The sequence below is a fragment of the Eimeria necatrix genome, genomic scaffold, assembly GCF_000499385.1.
Source record: "Eimeria necatrix Houghton genomic scaffold, Enh_scaff46, whole genome shotgun sequence".
In the NCBI taxonomy this organism is placed as follows: Eukaryota; Apicomplexa; class Conoidasida; order Eucoccidiorida; family Eimeriidae; genus Eimeria; species Eimeria necatrix.
Genome location: NW_013654345.1, coordinates 705 through 27951, shown reverse-complemented (window position 1 = coordinate 27951; position 27247 = coordinate 705). Strand labels below are relative to the sequence as shown.

Below are 27247 nucleotides of genomic sequence, written 5' to 3'. Positions count from 1 at the left end.
GCTAGTCAAGCAGCAACAGCAGCAAAAAAGAGCAGCAGCGGCAAGCTGCAGCAGCAGCAGTCCTGCACAGTACAATGATCCCAGACAGCGATGTTGCCTCCGGGCCTGGGCCTCTCTCCTGCTGACTCTCGCGGCGCTGGTAGAATCAGCAGCAGCAGCAGTAGCAGCAGCAGCAAGCACAGCGGCAAAAAGGCCCTCCTAAAGCAAAGGAGCCCCAGCCCTGGAATAGACCCGTGGGCTGTCATCCCTTCCCCCGAACCCGTGAGCAAGCAACGAAATAGCAGCAGCAGCAGGTGCAGCAGCAGTAGCAGAGCTCATGCGGCCACGGCGGCACGGCCTAGCAGGCGGAGCTGCCATGCTGTTCCCATCAGCAGCAGCAGCAGCAAACAATGGGACAACAGCAGCAAACAGTGGGACAACGGCAGCAAACAATGGGACAGAAGCAGCAAACAGTGCGACAGAAGTAGTAGCCCTCATTCATGGGGAACATACTGTGGCAGTCACAACAGGAACAGCTGGTGTGCAGGCAGCAGCAGCAGCAGCAGCAACAATGGCAACTGGGGCCTTGGCAGCGATGGCGGCTGGGGATCTGGAGTAAGCTGGCTAGAGCGCTGCAGCAGCATTGCTGCTGTGTGCCGCAACCCTGCATCAGACGAGCAGCAGCAGCAGCAACAGCAGCAGCAGGATTGGCAGCAGCCATGGAACGCAACGTGTTCATCGCAGTGGCAGCAGCAGCAGCAGCAGCAGCAGCGTACTCAGCAACGGCACAGCTGGAACCCACAAAGCTACGGGCAGCGGCACCACTTGCAGCAGCAGCAGCAGCCCAAGCAGCTGCAATCCGAAGAAGGTCAGCAGCAAAGCTTCTGGCGGCAGCAGCAGCAGGAGCGGCAGCAGCAGCCAGCGGAGCCAAAGCGGCCACAAACTGCGGAGGAGCATTTGCAGAGGTGGCAGCAAGAGCAGCAGCAGCGCGAGTGGGAACAGAAGAGTTACCAGCAGCAAACCACATGGCAGCAGCAGCAGCATGAGGAAGGGCAGGTGCGGCAGCAGCAACAAGTAGGCTGGGAACAACAGCAGCAGCCGCTACAGCAGCAACAGCAATCTCAGCAGCAGCATTGGGGGCAGCACCAGTATTCGTGGCAGCCAAATGCTGAGTGGCAGCAGCATCAGCAGCAGCACGAAAGCTTGTATGGCTGGAATGAGCAGCAGCAAGCGTCTGGCTCGCCGCTGCTGCAGCAGCAACAGCAGCACATATGCCAGCAGTCATGGCTCTATAGACAGACGCACACTGGCTGGGGAGACCAGCAGCAACGCGCTGCGTGGTCGCCGCCACAGCAGCAGCAGCAACAGCAAGTAAATCCCTCCGTCGCCACAGCTGGCAAGTCATTTCAGCTGTCACCGCATGCGCCAGCGTTTCCCCCACCGCCGCCCCAGCCACCGCAACAGCAGCAGCAGCAGCAGCAGCAGTGGGAGCTGCTGCAGCAGTCCTTTAGCCCTGCCGCAAAGCTTCCTTTTTCGGTGCAGTCGCCTGAAGAGTGCAGTGGCACTTCTTTTGGCGGGGGCGGTGTTCGTGTCAGCCGCAGTCATGCTGCTGCTGCAGCAGCTGCTGCAGGAGCCTTGCAAACTGAACAGCAGCAGCAGCAGCAGCAGCGAGAGCAGCTCGCGGAATGGCTGCTCCAGGGACGCTCTAGCGACTCTCCTCTTTCGCAGCAGCAGCAGCAGCTGCAGCATCTATGCTTGTCCTCCCCTTTGACCGATTCATCTCAGCAACCACAAGCCACTCCACAGCAGCAACAGCAGCAGCAAGGGCAGAGGCAAATCTGCCTGACACCTTATGACTTTGTCTCTTGTGTTGGCCCTCCACAAGAGCCTGCGGACTCGCCAGACCACTTCCAGCAGCTACTGCAGCAGGAAGCGGAGTCAGAAGACAAACTCTCGCAGAAGCAGCCACTGCAGCAGCAGCAGCAGCAGCGGCGGCAGCAGCAGGCGTTGCAGGTAAGCGGGCACATCCCTTCTGGCGTTTTATCGTCGACCCCGCATACAGCCCAGCGAGTGCGTGTGGCAGCTCAGTCAGCCATACAGCAGCTGCAGCAGCAACAGCAACAGCGGAAGCAGAAGTCGGAGCAGCAGCAAAGGTCTCCCCTGCCAGGTGATGGGCCTGGTAGACGTTCCTCTGCGGGATGGCTGCAGGGGCTGTTGCTGCTGCAGCAGAGCCCCGCTTCCAACAGGCACTTAAAAGCTGCAAAAGCGAATGCTGCGCCTTGTGCTGCTGCTGCAGCGCCTGCGAGTGCTGCTGCAGCAGGTGCTGCATCAGCGCGGCACTCGCCAAGCTGCGAACTGCCCGCAGCAGCTTCACCTGCAGCGAGGGCAGCAGCAGCAAAAGCGTCGACCACATGTACAGCAACACCGCGAGCAACAGCTGCTGCCTTGAGGGCAGCAGCAGCAGTGGCAGCAGCTGCGGACGCAATGAGAGCGCCTGCTGCTGCAGCTGCTACCTTTCCTAGCGCGCCTTCTGTGGCAGAAACACCGGCAAGACAAGCTACTGCAGTAGCAGCAAAGGCAGTAGTTGCTGCTTCTGCGCAGCGAGCAGCTGAAGGGATACGGAAGCCGTCCCCGGCAGCAGCAGCAGCAACGGCAGCAAAGCGAGCAGCAGCAGCAGTTGCTTCTTCAGATGCAGCACCACCAGTTACAGGAAGGCAGGCGGCAAACAGCCTCAAATCCCTGCTTCCAGCTTCCCGCGGTTGTTCACCTGCTACAGCAGCAAGGCGTGCTGCTGCAGGAGTCCGCGCCAGTGGAGTCACCGCTGCTGCTGTATTGAGTCCTGATGCTGCAGCGAGCTCTGCTGCTGCAGCGAGCTCTGCTGCTGCAGCGAGCTCTGCTGCTGCAGCGAGCTCTGCTGCTGCTGCTGCGGTTCCGGCTGCTGCAGAAAGCCTTGCCGATACATTAAGCCCTGTTGATGCACTTGGCGCTGTTGCTGCAACAGGCCGTGTTGCTGCAGCTGCGGGGAGTTCTGCTGCTGCATCGAGCAGTAGAGCTGCAGTAAGGACTGCTGCTGCAGATTCCTTTGCGGCTGCAGCAAGGACTGCGTCTGCAGCGGACTCATTGGCTGCAGCACGCTCAGCTGCTGAGGCAAATTCTGCTGCTGCCAGTTTGCTTCAACGTGGCGATGCTTCTGCTACTGTCCAGGTGACTCCACGAGATGCGCCCACAGGCTGCCGCAGCAGCACACACCACAGCAGCAAAAGCAGCGGCAGCAAAAGTAGCAGCAGCAAAGTCAGCAGCAGCAAGAGCAGCAGCAGCAAACACAAAAGTAGCAGCAGCAGCGGACTTGACACCAGCAGAGGCAGGTGCAGCACCAGCAGCAACAGGAGCAGCAGGAGCTGTAGCAACAGCAGTAGAAGCAGCAGCAGCAGCAGCAGCAGCAGTAGCTCCAGTAGCAGCAGCAGGAAACCCACGCATCGGCCATCTGTTGGGCAGAAGGACAACATAAACAGAAATAGCTGCAAGGATCCCTTATTCGAAGAGCAGAACCAAAGGGCAGCCGCATCAAAAGTAACCTCAACATCAGTCAATGCAGCAGAATGCGCTGGTGGTGGTGCTGCTGCTGCTCCAGTTGCTGGCCACGTTTCGAGCGCTACAGCTGTCCAGGCGGCCTCGGCTCAAGAATTCCACAGAGAACAAGGGACACAGAGGCAGCAAGAGCTGGGGCAAAAGCAGCAGCAGCAGCAGCAAACGCAGCAGAAACAGCAACGACGCATTGTAAAGCGGCTTGACGAGCCTGTCCGCACCGCGGAAGCGTATGAAGAGCAGCAGCAGCAGCAACAGGAGGAGCAGCAGCAGCAACGGGAAGAGCAGCACAGCCGTTCGCTTGAAGGCCGCGAGTTTCAACCGGAGCAGCTGAGGCAACAGCAGCAGCAAAGTCATCATCAGAAGCTGCAAAAGCCATCGGGACATGAGCACGTGCCCCAGCAAGGCGAGCAGCAGCAGCAGCAGCAGCAGCAGCAACAGCGTGCATCGGAGCAAGAGGCGCATCGAAAGGACGAGCTAAAGCAACAGCAACAGCAACAGAAAGAGCAGCAGCAGCAGCATCTGCCTAAATTTATGGACACAGAGCTGCCTCCGGAGCAGCAACGACAAAGTCAGTCTCAGCAAGAACTGCAACAGCAAAAACAGAAGCAGCTTCGAGAGCATTCGAATCAAGCGGCAGCAATCAGCGATGAGGCGACCACTGGATCAATCCAGGGAACAGCAGCTGTAGCAGCAACAGAGAAGCCGAGAGCAGCAGCTGAAGCAGCGGAAGCAATATCGTCACAAGCAACATCCCCAGAAGCGTCAGCAGCAAGGGCCGAGACTCCCACAGATCAGGAGATAACAGGAATCGGGGAAGTGCATCAAGCCTCAGCAGCAGCGGCAGCAGCAGCATCAGCAGCAGCAGCAGCAGTAGCAGTATTCTCTCACCCTGCGTCAGCTACGAGACCGCCACCAGATGAAGGCGCAGCACTTAGAAGTGCCGCTGGAGCAGCAAGCCCTGCAGCAGCAGCAGCCACTCCAGCAGCAACCACAGCAGCGCAAGCTGCAGCCGCCTTGCCGGCATGGGAAGCTGCAGCAGCCACTGCTGCGCCTGTTGCACAACCTAATGGCTCTCCTGCCTTATCTGCTGCTGCGCCTGCCAACGGGGAAGCCACAGGAGAAAGCGCCCTTGGGCAGAGCACAGCAGCAGCAGCTGCAGCAGCGACAGGCTCTGTGGCAGCATATGCTTCAGCAGTAGACGATGCAACAGGAGACGTTGCAGCAGTCGCAAACGCAGGAGCAGCAGCACCCGCAGCACCGGACACAACAGACGAAGGCGCAGCAGCAGCAGCCGCTGTGGCCGCAGGGGCAGATGTAAAAGCCGCAGCAGCATCGGGAGCTGCAGCAGCGGACGCGGCAGCAGCACTTGTAGCAGAGGCAACCGCACGAGCACCAGAAGCGTGTGCAACATCAGCAGACGCAGCCGCAGCGAACGCAGCGGAAGCAGGTGGGAACGTGGCAGCAGAAAGCGCAACAGCGGCAGGAGCAGCACGGGATGCACCAGCGGCAGCAGCAGATACGGCAGCAGCAGATGCGGCAGCAGCAGACATCGCAGTGGCGGAATCAGCTGCAGCCGCAGCAACTGCAGGAACAAGCACATTGGCAGCTGCAGAAGCAGCAGACGCAGCAGCGGCAAAAGCGGAAGCAACGGGAAAAGACTCAACAGCTACAGACACAGCGACAGCATACAAAGCCCCAACAGCAGCGAAGACAACCACAGCAGGTTTAGCGGGAGAAGATGCAGCAGCAGCAGGCGCAGAACCAGGAGAAGCAAATACAGCACCAGCAGAAAAGACAGTGTTGGGTGCAGCCGCAGCAGCAGCAGCAGTAGACACAGCAGCAGAGGCCGCGAGAACCGACACAGCGCCAACAACAGGCGCGACGGACTTAGCTGCAGCAGTAGGTACAGCAGCAGCTGCAGCAGCAGCAGTCCAAGACTCAGCGGCAGCAGACGGAGTGGCAACAGACACAGCAGCTGCTTGCGCTGTAGCAACATGCAAAGCCGTTGCAGAAGCAGCAGCAGCAGACCCAGCCAAACACGCAGCAGCAGCAGACACCGCAGCAGCAAGTGCACAAGGGGCACAAGTGGAAATGACAGATGGCGAGTCAGCAGCAGATGGGGCGCCAACAAGTGCAGTAGTAGCAGACGCAGCCGTGACGTATGCAGCAGCAGCAGACTCAATGGCAGAAGAAGCAGCAGGAGCAGCACACAAAGAAATAGTACAGCCAGGAGTATCTGCAGCGGGAGTTGTGCGCGCAACACCAGAAGAAATAGAAGCATCAGGGAAAGCAAAAGTAGCTTTAGAAACAGCAGCAGTTGCATTTAAATTGCCGGAGGGACAGCCGGAAGAACAGTGGCAGCAGCAGCAGCAGCAGCAACAAAGCCAAGAAGCAGCAGCAGCAGATGTGCGTGCGCTTGATGGGAAACCCGAAGCCCAGCCGCAGCAAGCGCAGCAGCAGGAACTGCAGCAACTGCAACAGCACCAACTACAGGAGCAGCGGAACGCGGAGCAGCAGCAACTGACCTCTGAGACGGAGGACCGACCTCTAGAGGGAGAACAAATGCAAGAAGTGCAGCACCAGATGCAGCAGCAGTCACTTGCCCAGCAGCAGCAGCAGCACCAGCAAGTTGCCAAGGAAGCTGCAGTAGACGTCGCTCACGAAGGATCAGCAGTGGCTGCTGACGCTGGAGCTGCAAGTGCTGGTGCTGCAGACGCTGCAGAAGAGCGCACTGAGGAAAGTGTTACTTCACAGGCCGCTGCTGCTGCTGCAGGGTTAGATGAGCAGCAACCGGAGCAGGACAAGCAGCAGCAGCAAAACAGCAGCCAGAGCGGGCGCTTCCAGTCTGCCCGCGCTCAAGCTGCTGCCTGCAGCGAGAATGAGCTGCAGCAGCAGCAGCAGCAGCAGCGCCAGGAAACGCTCGATGTTGATTCGAAAAGCAGCAGCCCCATACCAACTGAAGATGCGCCTCATGCTGCTGATCGGGAACTGCAGCAACAACGGCAGACGCAGGAGCAGGAAGCGCAGCAGCAGCAGCAGCAAGACGCTTCTGCCGCAGACCAAAAGACACCTGCAGTGCCCGCAAACGGAACACAGTCTCCAAGCAGCAGCCGCAAGAGCAGCAGCAGCAGCGGCACCAACATCAGAAGAAAGAGAAACACTAGTAGGGGCAAAGATTCTGTTGGGGCACCGAAAGAGCAACAGCAGGCTGCTGCTGCCACTGGCTCCATGGCCTCTGCTGATGCTGCCTCAGAGCCTCCGCTAAAGCGCGGCCGTTGCAGTCCGCGAAAGCGGCAGACACCTGCAGCAGCAGCAGCAGCAGAGGCAGCAGAGGCAGCGGAAGCAGCAGAAGCAGCAACAGAAGAAGCAGCAGCAGCTCCTTCCGTTGCTGTGGGAACAAATGCGCCAGCAGTGACCCTGTCAGTTCCTGCTGCTGCTACTGAAAAGCGGCCAAGGCCGCTGCAGAGCACTGGCAGCAGTGCAGGTCCGCGGCGTGAATGCTTAGGCAGCAACAGCGGCAGCAGCGGCAGCAGCGGCAGCAGCTGCAGCAGCGGCAGCAGCAGTAGCTGCAGCAGCCGCTTCTCTCGTTTTGTGGCTTCTCTAGATCGCCACCAGCGGCAGCAGCAGCAGATGCTCCAGCCGAATGCGCCTCAGCAGCAGCGACCTCAAGAACAGTCGCCGCCACGGACGCCACTGCAGCAGCAGCAGCATCAGCAGCAGAGGCAGCGGCAGCAGCGGACAGCAACCGACTCTCAAGGCAATTCTGTTCCCTGCGGGGGTCCACGGTCTTTGCGTGGCTCATCTGCTGCTGCATTCGAGGCGGGACCTTCTCCGTTTTACTCGAGTGCTGCTGCATCAGCTGCAGCAGCGGCAGCAGCAGCAAGCCAGAGCGGAACTACAGAGTCTCTGCTGCTTCGCCGCCGCGCTGCCGCTCCGTACGTAAACCCACGACCACAGCAGCAGCAGAAGCAAGCGCACAGTGATGGCCTCATGCGTGCTGCTGCTGCGCTGGAGCAGAAACTGAAGGCGCCTCGTACTGTTGGTATGAAGCAGGAGCAGCAGCCGCACCAGCAGCACCGGCTCGAGTGGTGGATGGGCGTGGGATGGCTTAAAGTCACTGACACAAGGCTTGGCCAGGGTACATTTGGCAGCGTCTTTGAAGCAGAGTGGTCCAGGGAGACACAGCAGCAGCAACTGCAGCTGCTGCAGCAACAGCCGCAAAGAAAGGAGACTCCCGATATAAAGCCGCAGCAGCAACCACAGTCTCCGACGAAGCAGAGGGGCTCTAGGCCTCGACGGTCTGCAGCCCCTCCGCTGCCGCAGTGCAGCAAAAGCAGCAACAGCAGTTGCTGCATCCCTCCTGCGGAGAGCTGCAGCAGCTGCAGCAGCTGCAGCAGCTGCCGCTCTGCGTCTGTGTCGCCTCTTGCGCTAAAAGAATACAAGACAATGTCTGCTGCTCCATTTCAGTTCCTGCGGGAGGAGGCTCTGATGAAGCACTTCAACCCCCACGTCATTCGACCCATAGCCACGCGCAGCTACCGTGAGCAGCAGCCGCAGCAGCAGCACGGGACCACACGCGTCTTTCAGCTGCTGATGCCGAGGGCCCTGGGAGACCTTCAGGTGCTGCTCAGGCGCCTTATTGTTAGGAGAGCCAAGGCCAAAGTTGTGCTGGCGTGGTATGCAGCGCAGAAGCAGCAGCAGCAGCAAAGAAAAACTCAGTCCAGTGCTGCAGCCGCAGCACCGGCTGCAGCAGCAGCCGTAGCACCGGCTGCAGCAGCAGCAGCTACAGCTGCAGGAGCTGCACCGTTGGAGGTTTCTAGCGCCGGGGCAGCCTCAGGAGATGCTTGCGCCGCTATGACCCCAACAGCGGCAACATCTACAAGCAGTACAAGCAGCAGCAGCAGCAGCAGCAGCAGCAGCAGCAGCAGCTGCAAGAGTGGGAAGGCGCTGCCTAGCATGGAATCTCTATGGCGTGCCTACGGGTCTGTAGGGCCCTGCGGCCTGACTGAATTTGAGGCCAAGTTCATTGCGGCCCAGCTGCTGCAGGGGGGGGCTTTTCTGCACTTTTGCTGCTCCGTGAGCAAACGAGCACTGAATCAGCCGCAAGATTAAATTGAAAAAGCAAAAGAAGACAGAAGCATATAAATGCACGAGCAGCAAACAATAGGGAGAGATTGTGGGGCTCTTCTTGCTGCATCAGCTGCTTCCCCCAAGCGCTTCTGCTGCCGCCACAACGGCACTGCTGCTGTTGCCGCTACAGCAGTAGTAGGTGCACAGCGGCAGTCCTGCCACTCTAGGGGTTACTTGCTGCTAGCTGCACGGCTTGTGTGTGACTCGTTTGCTCCTGCTGCTGCTGCTACTTCTGGGGTTTGCTGCTGCATTTAGGCGGAAGTGCTGCGCGTGGTGGATGTCAAGCTTTCAAATATTCTTGTCTTTGCTGCTGAAGCCGATGCAGCAAGGCCCCTTAAGTGGCTCATTTGCCTCGCGGACTTCGGCTCAGCTATTATCAACAACCCGCAGGACCACCTTCGGTCAGCAGCTACAACGCTGCTGCTGACGGTGTTCCTGCTGCTGGTGCTGCTGCAGGTGTTCACGGCGCTCGCGGCCTGCGTGCCACGGCAGCAAATGCAGTAGCTGCTACTGGTGCTAATGCTGTTGTTGCTGCTGCTGGCGGTGGCGGTTCTTGTGCCGTTCGTGACAGTTGTGTCGCTGCTGCTGCTGCTGCTGTGTTGCAGCGCATCTACGCCTTGGAAGGGGGGCCAGGAGGAAAAGCGCACTGTGTGGGAGCAGCAGGTGAGCCCACAGTCTTGCTGCTTCCAACACCAGCGGCAGCTGCAGCAGCAGCACAAACAGTATCTCTGGAGAAGCAATAGTAGCAGCAGCAGCAGCAACGACAAAGCGAAATGCCAGTTATAGGACGATGACATGGATATGCTGCACTGTGCACCGACTCATCTGCTGTTGCTGCGGCTGTCGCTGCCGTTGCTGCTGCCGCAGGTTCGGCAGCAACTGGTGTCTTTAAACCAAGGCACACTGTATTCCAACCCCCCCGAAGTGCTGCGCGTAGACGAAAGGGGCTTGCTGCGGCAGCAGCAAGACCCTGACAGGGTTTCTGGCTTTTGCAGCAAGCGCCTGCTGCTGCGTTCATCCTCTGTTGCTGCTCCTCTAAGCAGGGATCGGCCCATGGCTGCGAAAGCGGCGCATGTTTCAACAAAAGCCGAGACAGCAGCAGCAGCAGCAGCAGCTCCAGCTGCTCCTGCTGCTGCCCCTGTGGCTAACGCTCAGCCTCCATTGCCTGAAACTGCGACAGCTGCTGCTGATGCTGCTGCTGCCGCGCCCAGTAGAGCAGATAACGACTTGACTTCTCGAAAGGCCTCTTTTTTAAGCAGGGCTAGCAGCGGCAACAGCTGTAGCCGCAGCAGCAGCAGCAGCAGCAACAGTAAAGTCCGAATCCACAGTAAGAGCGCTGACGCAGAAACGCGCATGCATGCGCAGCTGTGTGACGTCTGGGGCTTTGGAATTGCTATTTGCGAGCTCGTCAAGGGAGGCGGCTGCTGCTGCCCTAGCGGCAGCAGCAGCATCAGCAGCAGCAGGTGTCCATGCCGAACAGCAGAAGGCTCTCTCCGGTTCGCAGAGGAAGAGATGAAGGCGCGCCGCATTCTCGCTGAGCTTAGGGCTTCTGAGATGCGAAAGGCAGCAGCAGCATCAGCAGCAAGAGCAGCGGCGAGAGCAGCAGCAGCAGCAAGAGCGGAAACAGCGGCAGGGAGAGACCCAGGACCTGAAGCAGCAGCAGAGGAACCTGCAGCTGCCGCACCAGAAGCAGCAGCGGATGCAGACAGAGGTGCTGCCGCTTCACCAAACGATAGTGCTGCTGCTGCTGCCGGTGCTGCTGCTGCTACCCCAGCCAAAAGGGGAAGGACGCGTGTGCCTGCTGCTGTAGATCGGCGAGCGACACGCGGCTCCTCGCAGCGTCTTGCTGTTGCTTCTGCTGCTGCTGCTTCTGCTGCTGGTGCTGCTCCTGCTTCAGCAGCTACTAGGAAGAAGAGCTTGTCTGCGAACGCTGTTGAGGCAGCTGTGAGGCCTGCTGCGTCTCTGACAAGCGCGTCCCCAGTAGCAGCAGCAGCAGCACCAGCAGCAGCAACAGCAGCTCAACGAGCTGCCACTAGGCCGAAATCAGAAGCGAAAGGCAAGGCAAGGGAACAGCGGGAAGAAGACCCCAAGGGCAGTTCAATGCCGGCAGTAGCAGCAACAGGCGCAGGCGCTGCGGGAGACTTTGCGGAAGCCGAGGACGAAATCGGTGCATGCAGTGGCAGCAGCAGCAGCAGCAGCAGGAACAGCAGCAAACTCTGTCTGCCCGCCTGCATTATGCAGTGGGTGGCAGAGAACGAGGCGATTAGCTTGTATTGGGCTGCTGTTCATGAGCTGCTGGCCCATGTCGGCTTGGGGCTGTTTCAAGTGCCACGGCAGCAGCAGCAGAAGCAGCAGCAGCGCCAGAAAGAGCAGCCGCAAGAGCAGCAGGCACTGTCGGAGCAGCAGCAGCCGCAGGGGCAGCAGCAAAAGCACCAGCAGGAACAGCGGCAGGAACAGCAGCGCCAGCCGCAGCAGCATAGGCAAGTGCAGCAGCAGCAGAAGCATGGACCTCCAACAGCTAGGAAGATTGCATCTGATGAGACGCTGCCAAGAGCACTGACTGATCTTGCTTCTTCCTCTCAGCAGCAGCAGCAGGAGCAGCAGCAGCAGCAGCAACAGCATCCGAAGGGCGAAGGGCCTGTGTGGCGGCAGCTGCGTGCTGCAAATGCTGAGCAGCAGGAGCAGCAGCTTGCTGCTCTTGAAGAAGCCTGGGCGCCTGTGTGGGGCCTGCGGGGAGGGGAAGCTGGGGTTTACGCGCAGTTTGACAGCAAATATTTAAGGCGTCTTGTCCTCAGCCTTCTTCTTGTCCGTCAGACGCACAACATGTGCTCAGGAGGGTAAGTCGCTGCTGCTGCTGCTGCTGCTGCTGCTGGAGTGCAAGAGGTGCAGGGCAAGGGCTGCTGCAAAGAGGCGCGAAAGCGCGGCACGAGAGTCGATCTGGGTGCGTTTGTTCTGCCCTGTGTCTGCTGCTGCTGCTGCAGCGCAACGGCTCGTGCGGCTGCGTTGCAGCGGCAGCAGCAACTGCAACAGCACAGCCGCTGCAGCAGCAACTTCTGGTGCCTCCTATCCCACCTCCTCGCCTTCGACCCGCAGCAGCGCCTTCTGCTTCCTGAAGCTCTCGGGCATCCCTGGTTCTACCCAGATGAGGAGGAGGAGCAGCAGCAAGAGCAGCAGCAGGAACACCCGATTTCAGGGAAAGATAGGATGGCGCAGCACGCTACTGCAGCAGCAGCAGCAGCTGTTGCAGCGGCACACGACGTCGTAAACACGGGCCCGCTCTTCGCCCCAGCTGCTGCCGAAGCTGGCCGACCCGGCAGCGGCAGCACCAAAAGCAGCAGCAGCAACAGCAGCAGCAATGTGTTTGATCTCATTGACTCTTTGCCGGGATATTTGTCTTTCCATCTTGAAGCGGAGCATGACAGCAGCAGGCCCCTGCGTCTCAGGTACAATGCACCTCCCAAAGGACCGTTGCCGCAGCAGCACCAGCATTTGCAGCAGCAGCTGCAGCAGCAGCAGCAAATAAAAAGCAGCCAAGCCGCCCCTCCCGCCAACCAACTGGCAGGAACTCCCGCTACAGCGGAAACCGCGGCAGCAGGTGCAGACCAAATGGAAGCCACACCAACAGCAGCAGCAACAAAAAAAGTCACGCCAGCAGCAGCAGCAGCCGGGCAAGGCCTTTGCGGGTTCTACGGAAGTGTGCAGCGAAGGCCTCACGCTTGGTTCTGCGGTGCACTTTTCGGCATGCAGCAGCAGGAGCTGCAGCAGCTGCAGCAGCTGCAGCAGCTCAGAGACTCGCAGCCGCAGCAGGAGCCGCAGCGGGAGTCGCGGCAGCAGCAACTGCAGGTGGAAGACAATGGCCAGCAACAAGGACAACAAAAGACTACGAATCAACAGCAACAGCAGCAGGATGGGGAGTTCTGCCACGAAAAGGAAAACCAAAAGCTGCTTGAGGTTGGTGCTTCTATTGAGTCTTCTCAGCTGCCGCCGCAGCAGCAGCCGCAGCAGCAGCCGCAGCAGGCGCTGTGTAGCCGCACTGGCAACAACAGCGGAAGCAGCTCCTCTAGCAGCAGCAGCGAGGAGGAAGACATACCCCCTTGGTCCGCCGCCCTTGTCCCTGCTTCCGTGCTGTCGGTAGCGCAGCAGGAAGCAGCAGTGCTGCAGCAGGTGGAAGGCAGCATCTACGGTGGGCGGGGTCTGCTGCTGCGGCTGCTGCTGGCCATAAAGCAGCAAAGGCAGCTGAGCTGGAGGCAGTGCTGCTCCTCTGCTGCTGCACACTACGTGGGCCGCCTGCTGCTTCGGTGGAGAGCAGTCAAGAGGAAACGCAGCAAAGCAGCAGCAGCTGCAGCCGCAGCTGCTGCTCTGAAGCAGCAGCAGCAGCGGGGGAACATGAAGGGCAGCCACAGCAGCACTGCCAGCAGGACCAGCCGGCCTAAGAGGCCTTGGGACGCAGCCGATGCCCCCAGCTGCGTTTCGCCGCTTCAGCGCAGCAGCAGCAGCAGGGCTGCACTATCTAGTGCTGCAGCAGCAGCAGAAAAGAGGCAGCGCACTGATGATGCTGCAGCAGGAACCCATCCGTCACAGTCGCCTCACTGTTAATGCTATAGCTGCTGCTGCAGCAGTTACACTTGCTGCTGCAGGAGCCGCACTGGCTTCTGCAGCAGCGGAGGCAGCAAAGCCATCCGTGTTTGTTTCCACGCCGTCAGCAACAAAGCAGCCAACTGCTGTTGCAGCAGCAGCCACACGCTGCAGTAGCAAAAGCAGCAGCTGGACTTGCCGGAGCAACAGCAGCTGCGGCAGCTGCTGCAGCCGGCCTGGCAGCAGCAAGCGCTGCGCTTGCCGCTGCAGCCCATGTGGCAGCAGCAGGTGCTTGAGCAGGCAGCTGTTTGTATCATAGGATTTGACCTTGGCTCTACGTGCTGCGCCTCTGGGCTTGCTACTTTTGCTGCTGCTGCTGCTGCTGCTGTACCCTGTGTTAGCTCTGTGGACTGGGGCTGCATGCAGGGAATGCGTGGAGCTGCTGCGTCAGCTTGTTGTCTGTGCCTTGCTGCTTTGCGCGGTTGGCGCTGCTGCTGCGTCAGCAGCAGCTGCGGCCGTTGTCTTGCAGCAGCAGCAAGTTGCTGCTTTTGCTGCACAGTTGCTGCCTTTTATCAGCTGCACTTCTGCTGTTCTGCCCTTGCAGCAGCTGTTGCTGCTCCCGTCGCGGCTGCTGCTGCGCGTTTGCTGCACCATCTGTCTGCATCAACAACGGCAGCAGCAGCAGCAGCAGCAACATTCCTGTTTACCTGCATGCGCGCTGCAGCAGGAAAATCGCAGCAGCAACAGCCCCGACAATGAAATACTTCCTTGTTGCTCTCATTTCCTCTCGTCTCCTCACTGCTGCTGTTTGGTTTCGGTGCCTTCCTGCTGCTGTGGAGGCTGCTGTTGCAGCTTCTGCTGCAGCTGCTGTTGCTGCTGCTGCTTCCTCGTGCAGTGACAAATTTGCCGCCAGCAGCGCACACAAGGACTCCGCTTGGCGGCAGGTGTGTTCTATTGCAGCAAGCTCACTGTCTGCTGCTGTCATTGCTGCTGCTTCTGTCGTTGCTGCTGTCGTTGCTGCTGTTGTTGCTGCCGTTGCTGGTCCCGGCTGCCACTCAGGTAGAATGCGTGCTTCCTGCTGCTGCTGCTGCCGTTTCTGCTGCTGCTCCTGCCCAGCAGCACCAAAGGGCCAATACCTTGCACTACTGCAACCCCAACTGCTGCTTGGAGGCGCTGCTGCTGCTGCTGCTTCTGCAGCAGCTGGCGAGTCAGCTGCAGCAGCAGGAGTGGGGTGCTCCAGGGTTCCTGGGGTGCTGCTGCCCAACGTGTGGGGCGTACATGTCCCCTGCTCATGGTCCTGCTGCTGCTGAATCAGCAACTGCTGCTGCTGCTGCCCTGTGTCGGAAGGAGAGGCAATGCCCCAGGCCGCCTGCAGTAAAGAGCGGCCACCCATTAGGGACGCTTGCTGCTGCTGCTGCTGCTGGCGTTGCTGCTTTTGCTGCTGCAGCATGAAGATACTCAGCGGCAGGGACGCAGTGTTGAAAGAGAGCAGCAACTGGTGCATGCGCTCCCTCAGGCGAGTGGCCACTGCTGCATTGTAGCTGCTGCTGCTGCTGCAGTTGCTGCTACGGGCTTCCTGCTTCGCCTCCTGATGCTGCTGCTGCAGCTGCAGCAGCAGAGACCTTGCAGCAGCAGGAGGGAAGGCCGCAGCTGTAACTGCGGTGTACAGCCACCTGCCACCATATTCGGAGTGTTCAAAAGCAACGCTGTTGTTGTTGTTGTTGTTGCTGCTGCTGCTGCTGCTGCGGAGAGTGGGCCGCAGGATAGAAAGGCGCCAGGCTCCTCCGTAGGGCCAGTGATCAATGAGCTCTGCAGTTCCCGATTCCTGTAGCAGCAGCTGCAGCAGCACGCCATAAGCGGTAACAGCACATCAAAGAGCAGCAGCAGCAGCACATGAAATAGCGGCAGCAGGAGGCAGCTGCGGTAGCAATACTAGGTCGCAGCACCACATGCAGCAGCAGCGACGACAATCTTCTGCGTCGCCAGCAGCACGTACCCGCTGAAGAGCTCTTGCTGCAGCAACAGCAGCACTGTCTGCCGCAGCAGCAGCTGCCGTTGCAGCTTCTGATAGCTCAGGAGCAGCAGCACGCAGCCACACCCAAGGGCCACAGGGGTCCTCTAGAAAAATGATAGAGACATACACAGCTGCTGCAGTGCCCATTACTTCCATAGGTTTTGGACTTTAGGGCTTAGGGGTTCTGGCCAGTGGGCTCCCCATGATGCCGCGGGAGAGCGGCAGCAGCAGCAGCTGCTGCAGCTGCAGCAGAAGCATGTATGTCTTCGATGGTTCGTCCTCCTGTTTCCCTATTTCCTTCTTTCTTTTCGTCTACTAGAGCTGAGTTTCACTTGGAAAACTATCTCACAGCGGCTCCTTTTTTCTTTCACAGCGTTACTGCTTCAGGCGCTGCACAAAATTTCAAGGGCCCCCCAGGGGCCCCTGGGGGCCCCCGGGAGCGTCTGGGGCTTCCTGGGGGCCCCCACAAGGCCACGTGGGCTCAATATAGACCTGACGAGGCCTTTGGCTCATTAAGTTGAGCAGCTACCAAACATAATCTAAAGTACCAACACGGGAAACTGTATGCATGGGCCCCCCCTTGCTGCTGCTGCTGCCCTCACACAAGAGCAACTGTTCCGAAAGCAGCAACAGCAGCAGCGCCACAGACTAAACCGCTTCAACTCGAAGCAAAAGGCCGCCTGCGCCTGCACAGAGCAGCAGCACTAACGGCGGGCAGCAACGACTTGCTTCCGCTTCCGCCGCAGCACATCGAAAAGCTGGGGAGCCATCATGTGCAGCAGCAGCAGCAGCAGCAGCATCAGAACTAGCAGCAGAGGCGCCATTAGGCCTATTCTGTGAAGGGTCTGCAAAGGCACCTTCACTCTGGTACGAGCAAGATGGCTCGGAAACAGCAGCAGCAGCAGCAACAGCAGCAGCAGCAGCGGGGTCCCCAGCAGCAACAGCAGCTGGAGACCATTGGCCGCAGCAGAGCACAGCAGAAGAAATTTGTCCAGTTTAAGGCATCTCTTTTCTCGCCCTATATTGCGCCCTGGTGTGCTGCTGCTGCTGCTGCTGCTGTTTCGCTGCTGTTGCTGCTGCAGCTGCTGTCTTAATCCGCAGTTGTTGCAGTGGGAATTAATTGTTTGCCGCCGCATCCAGTCCCGCAGGCGGCTCAAGCTGCAGCAGATTTGAGAGCAGCAGGACCTGGCCACTAAGCATGTTCTGTTGCTGCTGCTGCTGCTGCTGCTGCTGCTGCTGCTCTTTTTCTGCAGGCCGCGGGCCCTAGAGAGCGCTGAAGAAGAAGTGGTGGCTCTGCTGGAGGGGTAGGGCGTTTGTCTGTTTGCTTCCGTCTTTGTGATTTATTGCATCACCTTTTTCTGCTTTTGCTGCTTCGAGCTGCATGAGTCTTTATTTCTCTCTGCAGGGTCTTTGATTTTGCTGCTGCTGTTGCTGTTGCTGCGTTGCGGCAGCGGCTGCTAGTCATGTAGCCGCTGCAACCATCGTGCTTCTGCTGCTGCTGCAGGCTTTGCAATGCTGCAGCAGCAGCAGGCATAAGGCTGAGAGCAGCAGCAGCTATTGGGTTCAACGCATGTGCTGCTCTTTTAGAGCAGCAAGCTGCTGCTGCAGCACGAGCAGCAGCAGTAGCACCAGGACTTGCTGCTGCGCAAGCAGCAGCTCCTACTGCCCAGCAACAGGACGAGAAAGCAGAAGCAACAAGCGAAGCAGCAGCAGCTGCAGCAGCTTGCGACACAAGGCCAGCAGCCACTGCAGCAGCAGTAGCGGCAGCTGCAGCAGGAGCAGCAGCAGAGGCACCCGCTGCAGCAGCTGCAACATGCAACATTGCTGCTCTGATCTGTGTTTGCTGTTCACCGGCTGATGGAGGCCTCAGAGGCTTTGGAGTGCAGCAGCTGCTGCTGCTGGCGTCTATGTTGAACATACCCGCGGTTGTAATTCGCAGCAAGCTGTGCGTCTGCTGCTGCTGCTGCTGCTGCTGCTGCTGCTGCTGGCTTTCATGTCGCGGTTGCCTACACGGGTGCTGCCCTTGCTGTCGCTGCAGTTGCTGATACGGGCGCTCCCCTTGCTGCTGCTGTTGCTGCTGCTGCTGCTATTGCTGCTGCTGCTGCTATTGCTGCTGCTTTTTTCTTACATTGGCGGCTTTGGCCTTGTCCGGTGTTTGTACAGCTGCAGACAAAGAATTGCTGCTGCTGTTGGCCTGCCCACGACTTTAGCTATTGGAGTGTACGACCAGGTGCGACCCAAATGTTGCTGCAACAGCAGCAGCAGCAGCAGCAGCAGCAGCACGAGCTCCCAGCCGCAACCGGCAGCCGCAGACGACTCCGCGGCCGGTGCCGCAGCAGCTGCTGCTCCTGCTCCTACAAACAGCAGCAGCGAAGCTTCTGCTGAGGAGCAGCACGCAGTCAGGAAGCAGCAGCAGGCATTAATCTGTGCAATATCTAGCCATGGACCTCCGCAGCAGCTACCGTTCATGCTGCTGCAGCGTGGCCAGCAGCAGCAGCAGCAGCAGCAAGAGCAGCAGCAAGTGCTGCAGCTGCTGTCGCCGCGAGTGCTAGCATTTGCTGCTACTTATCGGCCCAAGGAAAGCAAAGTTGGAACGAATCGGAAGCAGCGCAGGGCCGCCAGGAGAAACAGACGCAAACTACAGCGACAGCAGCAGCAGGCTGTAGCAGCAGCAGCTGCTGCTCCTGCTGCACCTGCTGTTGCACCTGCTGCATCTGCTGCTGCAGCACCTGCTCCTACCGCTGCTGCTTCTGGAGCATCTGCTGCTGTTACAGAAGCTACACCATCCGGTGCCGAAAAGCCTGATGCTGCAACACACGATGCCACCGCTGCTGCTGTTGCGGATGCAGTTGTTTCTACTGCTTCTGGAGCAGCTGATTCTGCTGCTGCTGCTGCTGGTTCGGCGCCCGCTGCTGCACCTACTGGTGGCACTTCAATGCCTGCTGCTGCACCTGCTGCTGCTATTTCAGCACCTGCAGCTAGCGCTGCAGCACCCGCTCCTGCGGAGCAGCAGCTTTGCTGCAGCGCTACTTCTGGCAGCTCCTAAGGCTGCAGTGTTAGTCATAAATGCAGTTCTTGCTGCGCCGGCTTTGGTGCACGGCAGCAGCAGCAGCAGTAGCAGAAAAGTCTTATGTGCAGAGTTTGTCAAACAACTCTTAAAACGAACAATTTGTGCTGCCCATGAGGACAGACCCGCCCCCATTTTGTGTTGCTATCACTGTATTTGCTGCTGTTGCTGCTGCTGCTGCAGCGTTAGAAGCGGTCGAAGCTGAGCTTGGGGTCTACGGGAGGCTTGCGGCCTCTGCCGCGACCCCTGCGGCCCCTCCCTCTGAAATTGCCTCCTCTGCGTCTTGCGACGTTGCCTAACCTGCATGTACACCCCACGCTGCATGTACACCCCACGCTGCATGTACACCCCACGCTGTATGTACACCCCACGCTGTTTGTACACTCAGGCTGCTTGTACACCCCTAGCTGCACGTACACCCTAAGCTGCATGTACACCCCAGTGCGTGCAACGGTTGGCCAGGCATCCCAGCCCGCAGTGGCATCTAGCTAGCGGCGAGGATTTATGCTATATGAAGTGGCTAGTAGGAGCAATCGCCAGCTAGCTGGCTAGCTAGCAGGATGGAAAGACAGCCGGATATGTGCGCTGCTGCTGACCTGCTCGACACGAATTCGTTCAGCACAGGGTCGCACACCACACAGCCTTTGCGCTCGGTAGAGCCGTCCTGAAGCAGCAGCAGCAGCAGCAACAGTAGGAAACTGTCCCACAAACTTAACAGTCCTGCCTGAGGAGCGGGGGAAGCAGCAGGATGCAGAAGCAGCAGCAGCTAAGGCAGCAGCAGCTCAGGCAGCAGCAACAGTACCTTGAGAGGGTTGGACTTTGAGAAGGTGACGTCCAGCAGCATGCTGCCGCATTCGGCGCATTCTTCATCCGTTACTGCAACTTCTGTGGGTCAGTGCAAGCAGCAGCAACAGCAACAACAGCAGCAGGAGTTTATATGCCTTAGTTACATCAAGAAGCAGCTTTTTGTGGATCGAAACGCATTCCCACGCTAGGAAAGCTGCAGCTGCTGCACCCACTGTCAACTGCTGCTGCTGCTGCTGCTGCTGCTGCTGCTGCGGCTCACTAAATGCGCCTTCAAATAAAAGGAGCTCAAACCTGCAGACCGTGCAGTCGAGGCGCCAGCGAGGCTGCAAGCAACAGATGGCAGCAGCAGCAACAGCAGCATGGCAAGCGACAGCCGCTGCAGCAGCAGCGGCAGAAACTCCGCAGCGGGAGTCCCTCTTATTTTTCTGCTGCTAGTTTGCCTTCAGCAAATTGCAGCGGCTGCTGACACTTGCTGCTGCCCCTTGGGGCCTGGCGTCGAAGGCGCGCAGAAGCAGTGCAGCAAATGCAAAATAAAGATAATGAAGCAGCGCAGCAAATGGAAAATAACACAAAGATTCAGAAGCAGCTGGAGAGGGAAGGAGGCATAGAGGGCAGCAGCTAAGTGAGACAAATGAGACAAAAAGGGTGCTGGAGAAACAGAAGCAAAAGAGAAGACAGCAACGGGAAAAGAAACAATAAGCAGCAAGCGAGAGAGGGGCCAAGGCGAGAAACAAAGGCAACTGCAGCAGCTGGAGGGCAGCTGCAGCAGCTGGAGGGCAGCTGCAGCAGCTGGAGTGAAGGTGCAGCCGCTGGAGCACAGCTGCAGCAGCTGTACTCCAGCTGCAGCTGCTGGAGTACAGCTGCAGCAGCTAGAGTCAGCAGCAATGGAGGAAGCAGCAGCGCGCATGCGGAGAGAAAAAGAGACGAACAAATAAAGAAATGGAGGGAAAAAAGAAAAAGAAGCAGCAAAAATAACTCAAGGGAAGACACTCGTGGCTGCAGCAGCTGACCTGCGACACCGGGTTGAGGTAAAGCAGGCCGTCGCCTGCGGGCGCAGCAGCACAAGAGAAGCAGCAAAAGAGGAAGCAAAAGTGCATGCAAAGGAATTGGACAAAATGGAAGCAAAAAGATAAACGCAAAAACATAAAAATCAAATGAGACTTACAGTGCTCTTGAGGACAGCGCATAACTCCCACAGCATTTATTGAATGGCGACAAGAAGGGTGCTGGCAGTCCACGCAGGTCATGACTTCTGCGCAGCGCAGACGCACAAACACGAGCTCCTGCTGTTTTTGCTGCTGCTGCGGTTGCTGCTGCTGCTGCTTTTCCTGGTGCTGATACTGCTGGCGCCGGTGCTGATGCTGCTGCAGCTGGCGCTGCTGCTGATGCGGCTGCTGCTATTGCTGATGCTGAGGCTGGTGCTGCTGCTGCTCCTGCTCCCGCTGTTGTTGTTTTTAGCTTCGACTGCTGCCCTATCTGGTTGTCACTGCTGCTGCTTCTGCCCTTGCGAGCTGCCCGCGCTGCAACCTTTGCTGCAGCTTGTTGCTGCTGTGATTTCGTTCATTAGCAATACATGGAGAAAATATGGCAAGCAAGACGAAAGAGAGGGCTCAGGCGAGAAAGCAAGAATGCAGTAAACAGAGAAACTGGAACAACTTGATAAAGATGCATGCATAAAGACAAGAAAGTTTTACAAAGAAGGGCCAGCAGGCACAAAATGCGGCAAAAGAAAGACTCTGCCGCAGCAAGTGATAAGCAGCACAAAAAGACAGAAGCAAAAGCAGCAGGGGACACGGAGAGAACAAGACAGACGGAGACAGAAAGACTGGAAGAAGGAGACACAAAGGCAGCAGCAAATGAATCCAACAAACTGCAGCAGTAGCAGCAACAGCAGCAGCAAGTCTCACTCGCTCCCTCAGTGTCAAAGGGTGGGTCGTTGTAGCAGAGAGGACAAAAGGGAAAAGCCTTGCCCCCCGTGTTGACAGAAAGCAGCAGCTCGTAGCCGTCCAGCGGACACTTCAGCTCCTTGTAAAGCTGCAACAGACACAGCAGCAGCAGCAGCAGCAGTAGTCGGCAAGAGCCACCAGCACCTGCAGCGTGTCCACCCGCAAGAACAGCAGCAGCCGCATCACGAGCAGCAGCAGCAGAAAGAGCAGAAACAGCACACGCATCGACAGCAGCAACAACAGAAGCAGCAGCAAGAGCAGCAAAAGCAGCTGCAGCAGCAAGAGCAGCGATCACAAGGGCAGCAGCAGCAGCAGCCGAAGCAGCAGCAACAGCAGCTGAAAGGACCTTGATGGTGCCTGTCTGCGGGACGTCGAGAGTGAGGTCGCAAGTGCGGCAGTGCAGACGCGAGGGTCTCCGGGCGATGAAGTTCATGTAGCGGTTGCAGCGCCCGCAGCGGGACAGCGGGTTGCCTGCGAGCAGGCGCAGCCCCACAGTTGCCCCAGCTAGCTGCAGCTGCGCCAGCTAGCTGCAGCTGCATCTGCTAGCTGCAACTGCGCAGGGTAGCCGCAGCTGCGTCAGCTAGCTGTAGCTGCGCCAGCTAGCTGCAGCTGCGCCAGCTAGCTGCAGCTGCGCCGGCTAGCTGCAGCTGCGCCAGCTAGCTGCAGCTGCGCCAGCTAGCTGCAGCTGCGAAAGCTAGCTGCAGCTGAGTCAGACAGCTGCAGCTGCCTCAGCTGCAAGCCTGCGCGCCGCGGCCGGCGAGCAGGCTTGCAGCTCAGCTAGCTACTTGGCTTCCTGGCTAGCTGGCGGTGCAGCTAGCCATCTCGCCCGCTACTTAGCCGCCATAGCGACGCAATCCTATCGCGGCTGGACATGTTCCTAGCTACATAAAAGCAAAGGTGCAGATATCTCGCCAGCTAGCCAACTAGCTAGCCAGCTAGCTAGCCAGCTAGCTAGCCAGCTAGCTAGAAGCTAGCTTGCTACTTGTGCAGTTAACCATGCAAATATCGCACCAAGACCCAATAGGCCTTCCGAGCAAGAGGGACAGAAGCAGAAGAGGGGGAAATTAATCCCCCATGATTTGGAAGAGAAACAGAGGCGAGAAGGCAAAAGGAGGCGAAAGAAAAGAAAGAAAGCAGCAGCGAAAAAGCACCTGTGGCCGACAAAGCGGTGAAGGTGACGTCGAATAAAGCGTCCATTCTCTCAACCTGCATAGACACCCGCGCAGCAATCGGAAGCAGCAGCAAAATGAGCAGCTGTTGCGCAGCAGCGGCAGCCTGGGTGCAGCAACAGTGTGCAGCAGCAGCGGGCAGCAGCAAGCAACAGCAGGTAGCAGCGGGCAGCAGAGGCGGGAATGGCAGGCGCAAAGGGACAAAAGAAGCAGCAAAAGGCACAGAAGAAGCAAAAAAACATTCGCTGAGACACACGGAGACAGCCGCAACAAAAAAGAGCCCAGCGCAGGGAGGGGCAAAGACAAGATAATATTGAGAGGCCCTAGCAGCAGCAGGCCCACATATGCATATACATTTATAAATAAATACATATATACTATATAACGTATACATTAGATATATTGTATAATACGTATTATATACAATAGTATATATACATATATTTGCATTTGTATGGAAATGTATGGCACGCAGAATCACACACATAAAGCGAGGCCCGCGAACAGCCAATGAAATATAAAAAGCGCCAAATGCTGCTCCCAAAGCTCAGCAGTCTTCTCGGGCCAAAAAAGGTAAAAGGCCGCAGGCAGCAGCCGCTTTGCTGCTGCTTACTTTGTTGACAAAGTAGCAAAATTTGGCCTTAAATATCTTCAGCGAGTGCTGCACCACCGCCTCCCTGGGGGCCTTTCCTGGCAGCAAAGAAACAACGCACCAGGCAAAGAAGGCCCACAGATTCGAAGCATCAGAAAGACAAAAGAAAAGAAATGAAAAAGAAACAAAGAGCCCCCCAGAGCCCCTAAGACACAGTGCAGCGGGAACCGGGTGTACAGACAGCAGCAACGGCGCACGCGAAGACAGCAAAAGCAGGAAAATGCGCAGAGGAAAAGACACAAAGAAGTTTTTGAGAGATATAAAAGAGTTGGGAAGAGCAAACAGACAAACAACACATTCAATAGAGCGCCTCTGCTCTCCCTGGGGCCCCACAAAGCTCCCCAGGCCTTCAAACTCAAGCCCCAGAAAGGGGAATTAGAGCGCAAGCAACGGGGCTTCAGAGGGTAGAGAGCACTCCACGTCGCCAGAAATGCCCGGCGCAGAGCCCCAACGGGGTCTAGGGTTTAGGGTTTAGGGTTTACCCTTGGCAATGACGTCGACCAGCTGCTCTATGGAGGCGCGCACGAAGGGAAGAACCAACTCCGCGTCAATTGCCATGAGGCCGTGGACGAGGCAAATGCCCAGCTTCGTGGGCTCTAGGCGGCGGCCAGAAACCTGCACGCCAAGGTCCAAACCCTAAACCCTAAACCCTAAACCCTTAACCCTAAACCCTGAGCTATAAGGGAGCCCAACGCAGACTCAAAGCAGCGGGAATGCAGCAACAGCAACGAAAGACGGGAGGCAGCAAAAGCCACAGAGACAGGACGCGCCTAGGCCAACGGCCGCAACAGCTGCAGCAAGAAGCAGCCCCTGAAAGAGCTAATAAAGCTAAATCAATGCAAAGTGGCAGCAGAAAAAAACAAAAAGAAGTTAGAGAAAATGGCAGAGGCGCAGCAGGCGACAGCCGGCGCATGTACACGTAGAAACACACAGGCGGGGATATACTGTTAAGAAGTCCACAAAGTTGCAGCTAGAGAGACGAATACATTATTATTATTATTATTATTATTATTATTACTACTACTACTACTACTATTATCATTATTATTATCATTATTATTATTCTCATGCTTATTATTATTGGTATCATTAATTATATTATCATGAATATATATATATATATACATAGGCAAGGGGCGGCCTCACAAGCGTAACATAGTTTCTTTCGCAAATGTTGTTAATGTGCGTCGCCATGGAGGCGTCTGTGCCGATGCGGTGACGCTCTAGAAGCCCCAGCAAATCCGACTCGGACAAATATGGGGGCGGGGAAGTCAGCCGCTCCTGAGAAGCCCATATATATACATGTACATATATATAAATATATATATGTATATATATATATAAACCTGCACTGAGGCGCAGCAGAGCGCAACAAGGCGCAGCAGAGCGCAGCAAACAGCAGAAGGGCGCAGCAAAGCTCAACAAGGTGCAGCAAATCGCAGCAAGGCGCAGGAGAAAGCAGCAGCTGGCTGACCACGATGGAGACGCTCTGGAGCGGGACTTTGTCACCAGAGTTGAGGGGAGGGAGCCTGGTGTCTCGGATTTCCGTTTGTCTCAAGACAGTGGTGAAGCCGGGGTCGAGGCAAACTTTGGCGCTGGCGGTGAAGGCCTCGCCGTGGACTTGGAAGCAAATGGTGGTCTTCTTGAACTTGCAGTTCCCAGCCACTGAGGCCAAGAAGCTGCGACACACCAGCTCGTAAACAGCCCACGCGTCGCCGCCCCCCACTTCGCCTTCTGTCGCGCTCCTCACTGGAGTTATCGGCGGGTGGTCTCCCGCGTCCGTCCCCGCCCGCGGCTTCGCCAGGCCCCGCTGCAGCACCCAGCAGCAGCAGCAGCAGCAGCAGCAGCAGCAGCAGCAGCAGCGGCAGCAGCGCACTCGCAGTCGACTGGGGATGCAGCGGCAAGTAGAGGAAGGCAAAGTGATGCAAAACGCGTGGCAGATCCTAAGGGGGAGAGCAGGCAGGCGCCCGCAACCGCCACGGGAAGCAGCAGCAGCAGCAGCAGTCGCTGCAGCAAAATAAACTGACTTGCAGGATCTGCTGGGCGTCGGTTCCCCAGTAGGGATTTGCTGCTTGCATGGCCACTGTGCCCTTGAGGTCGAAAGAGGGAGGGTAAGTGCATGTCTCTGTGCGAGGATAAGTTATGAAGCCCCCAAGATACAGACGCTCCGCCACCTAAGCAGCAGCAGCAGCAGCCAGCAGTGGACATATTTGAGGCACAACTCCCAAGAGCCGCAACAAGACCAACAGCAGCTGCCTAGCAGCAGCTGCTGCCAACGAACCGGGGCCATGCAGGACCGCAGCAGCAGCAATCGCACCGCCAGCAGCAGAACTAAGCGGAGCTACAGGAGCCGCATTGCCCCCAAATAAAAGCATAAAGGCCGCTCTCAGCATATGAAGCACGAGCAATAGTTACAGTAGCAGCAGCTGCAGCAGCAGGAGCCGCAGCAGCAGCGGCTGCAGCAGCTGTAGCAGCTGCAACTGAAGGAGCAGCAGCTGCAGCAGCGGGAGCAGCAGCAGACCTGCATCGCGTGCTGGGGCCCCAGTCCCAGGCGCTGGCTGGCGGCCTTAAGCAGCGCCACAGTGTTGAGGGCCTGAGGCATCGGAAGGACTTCTTCAGTTTGTTTGGTGGTGCTGACGACGGCAAAGGTGGCGGACTGCACCTGTACGTACACCGCAGAGGCGCAGCAACAGCAAAGGTGAACCCCGCATGCACTCCAGATTTGCCCCTCAGTTTGCTGCTGTGGCTGCTCGCTTGCCACAAAACATCTGCTGCATCTCTAGGCCTCGCGGTGCTGCTGCGCTGCTGTGATGCTGCGCTGCTGCGCTGCTGCGCTGTCGATCTGCTGCTTCTCTTGCTTCCGCTGCTGCTGCCTCTTGTGGCCGTATCGGGCAGTCCTTCAGCTAGGATGTACATACACCTCAGCACAAGCGGCCTTACTATGGAGCGAAACATCTGGGCCACCACGCGGTCAAAAACTTGACCTCTGGCCCAATCTAGTGTTAATTCCTGCTCCCCCACTCGCACAATTGGCTGAATCTGCAAGCAGCAGCAGCAACAGCAGCAGCAGCAGAGCAGCAGTAGCAGCTTTGCAGTAGCTCCAGCAGCAGCAGCAGCACTAGCAACAGCAGCTTTGCAGTAACTGTAGCAGCAGCGGCAGCATGACGGGATGCTACCGAAGAGAACAACCATGGCAACACAGCGCAGTGAAAGCTCGAAGCATGCACTGAGAGGCAAAGCCCCAAACCCTAGACCCTAAGTCCTAACCTCTAGACTTTAAACCCTAAACCCTAAATCCTAAGCCCTGCAATGGGGGGAAGCGGAGGCAGTTAGCCAAGTTGAACTCCACAAAGACAAGGCTGAGCCCTTTAAAAAGGCAGCCAGCCTTTTAAGGCTGAGTTGAATTGCAAGAATTGGATGAAATGAATTAACTCAAGTAAATTAAATGAAATCAACTATATAAAATAAACAATGTGAGGTGAATTCAATGAAATAAACGCTACCTGGTAATACTCCTCCGGCCTAAAGGCCTGGATGGTGTCGCTGCGGTGTACGCACAGCTGCAGCGTCGGCGTCTGGCAGGGCCCGTAAGATATTAAAGAAGAGTCCAGGTCTCCGTACTTGCCCTGGAGTGCAGCCAGCAGCAGCAGCAGCAGCAGCAGCAGCAGCAGCAGCAGCAGCAGCAAACAAGGCACTAAGCAGAAAAAGATTTGGGGAGAGCAGCCACGAGGAGCAGCAAATGATGGCAAAGGCAGAGGCTGGACAACAAACAGGAGCGGGACTAAGCGGCAGAAAAGCGACATGAAGAGACTGGAGGGCAGACGAAAGAGCAGCAGCAGCAGCAGCTACTGCTGCTGCAGCTGCTGCTGCAGCTGCTGCTGCAGCTGCTGCTGCAGCTGCTGCTGCAGCTGCTGCTCCTGCTGCTGCTGCTGCTGCTGCTCCTGCTGCTGCTGCTGCTGCTGCGCTGCCTCACCTGGAAGTACTGCGTCTGGAAGCGGGTGAAGGCGACGCCGATCTTCAAGTCCAGCTCTTGCCGCGCGTCCACAGCGTCGCTCTCGTCCTTATTGGGAGAGCCCAGCTGTTTCATGGCCCTGCGAGCGGCCAAAAAGCAGCAGCGAAGGGCCCAGAAGATTGTTGCAGCAGCAGCAGCAGCAGCAGCAGAGACAGGCTGTGGGGCAGCAATTGAGTTTTAGGGGCAGTCAGCAGCCAGCAAGTCTCAAGAATAGTCAAGCGAGACGAAAGACAAAGTCAGAAAAGTAAGAAATGTAAAAAAATTGGCGGAGCAGCACGAAAAGGCACAGAGCTGCTGCTGCAGCAGAA

The 27247-nt window shown here is 57.7% G+C and overlaps 2 protein-coding genes across 2 annotated transcripts; one reads left to right on the top strand and one right to left on the bottom strand.

The window, feature by feature from the left end:
- Nucleotides 1-90: 90 nt before the first annotated feature.
- ENH_00056440 (protein kinase, PfEST homolog, putative) lies at nt 91-18332 on the top strand (the record flags this gene model as incomplete). The annotated part of the gene is made up of 5 exons (XM_013581617.1): nt 91-8643; nt 8953-9098; nt 9303-9347; nt 16791-17231; nt 17450-18332. The coding sequence occupies 5 exons, from the start codon at nt 91-93 to the stop codon at nt 18330-18332; spliced, it is 10068 nt and encodes a 3355-aa protein (XP_013437071.1).
- A 206-nt stretch (nt 18333-18538) lies between these two features.
- On the bottom strand, nt 18539-27014 carry ENH_00056430 (DNA topoisomerase III beta-1, putative; the record flags this gene model as incomplete). Its single annotated transcript, XM_013581616.1, has 18 exons — nt 18539-18653; nt 18950-19017; nt 19156-19238; nt 19369-19483; nt 20171-20205; nt 20326-20412; nt 21068-21194; nt 21453-21577; nt 22258-22312; nt 22889-22965; nt 23410-23542; nt 24074-24208; nt 24402-24737; nt 24955-25101; nt 25449-25589; nt 25868-25966; nt 26431-26553; nt 26901-27014. 18 exons carry the CDS (start codon nt 27012-27014, stop codon nt 18539-18541), a joined length of 2115 nt encoding a protein of 704 aa, XP_013437070.1.
- Nucleotides 27015-27247: the final 233 nt, after the last annotated feature.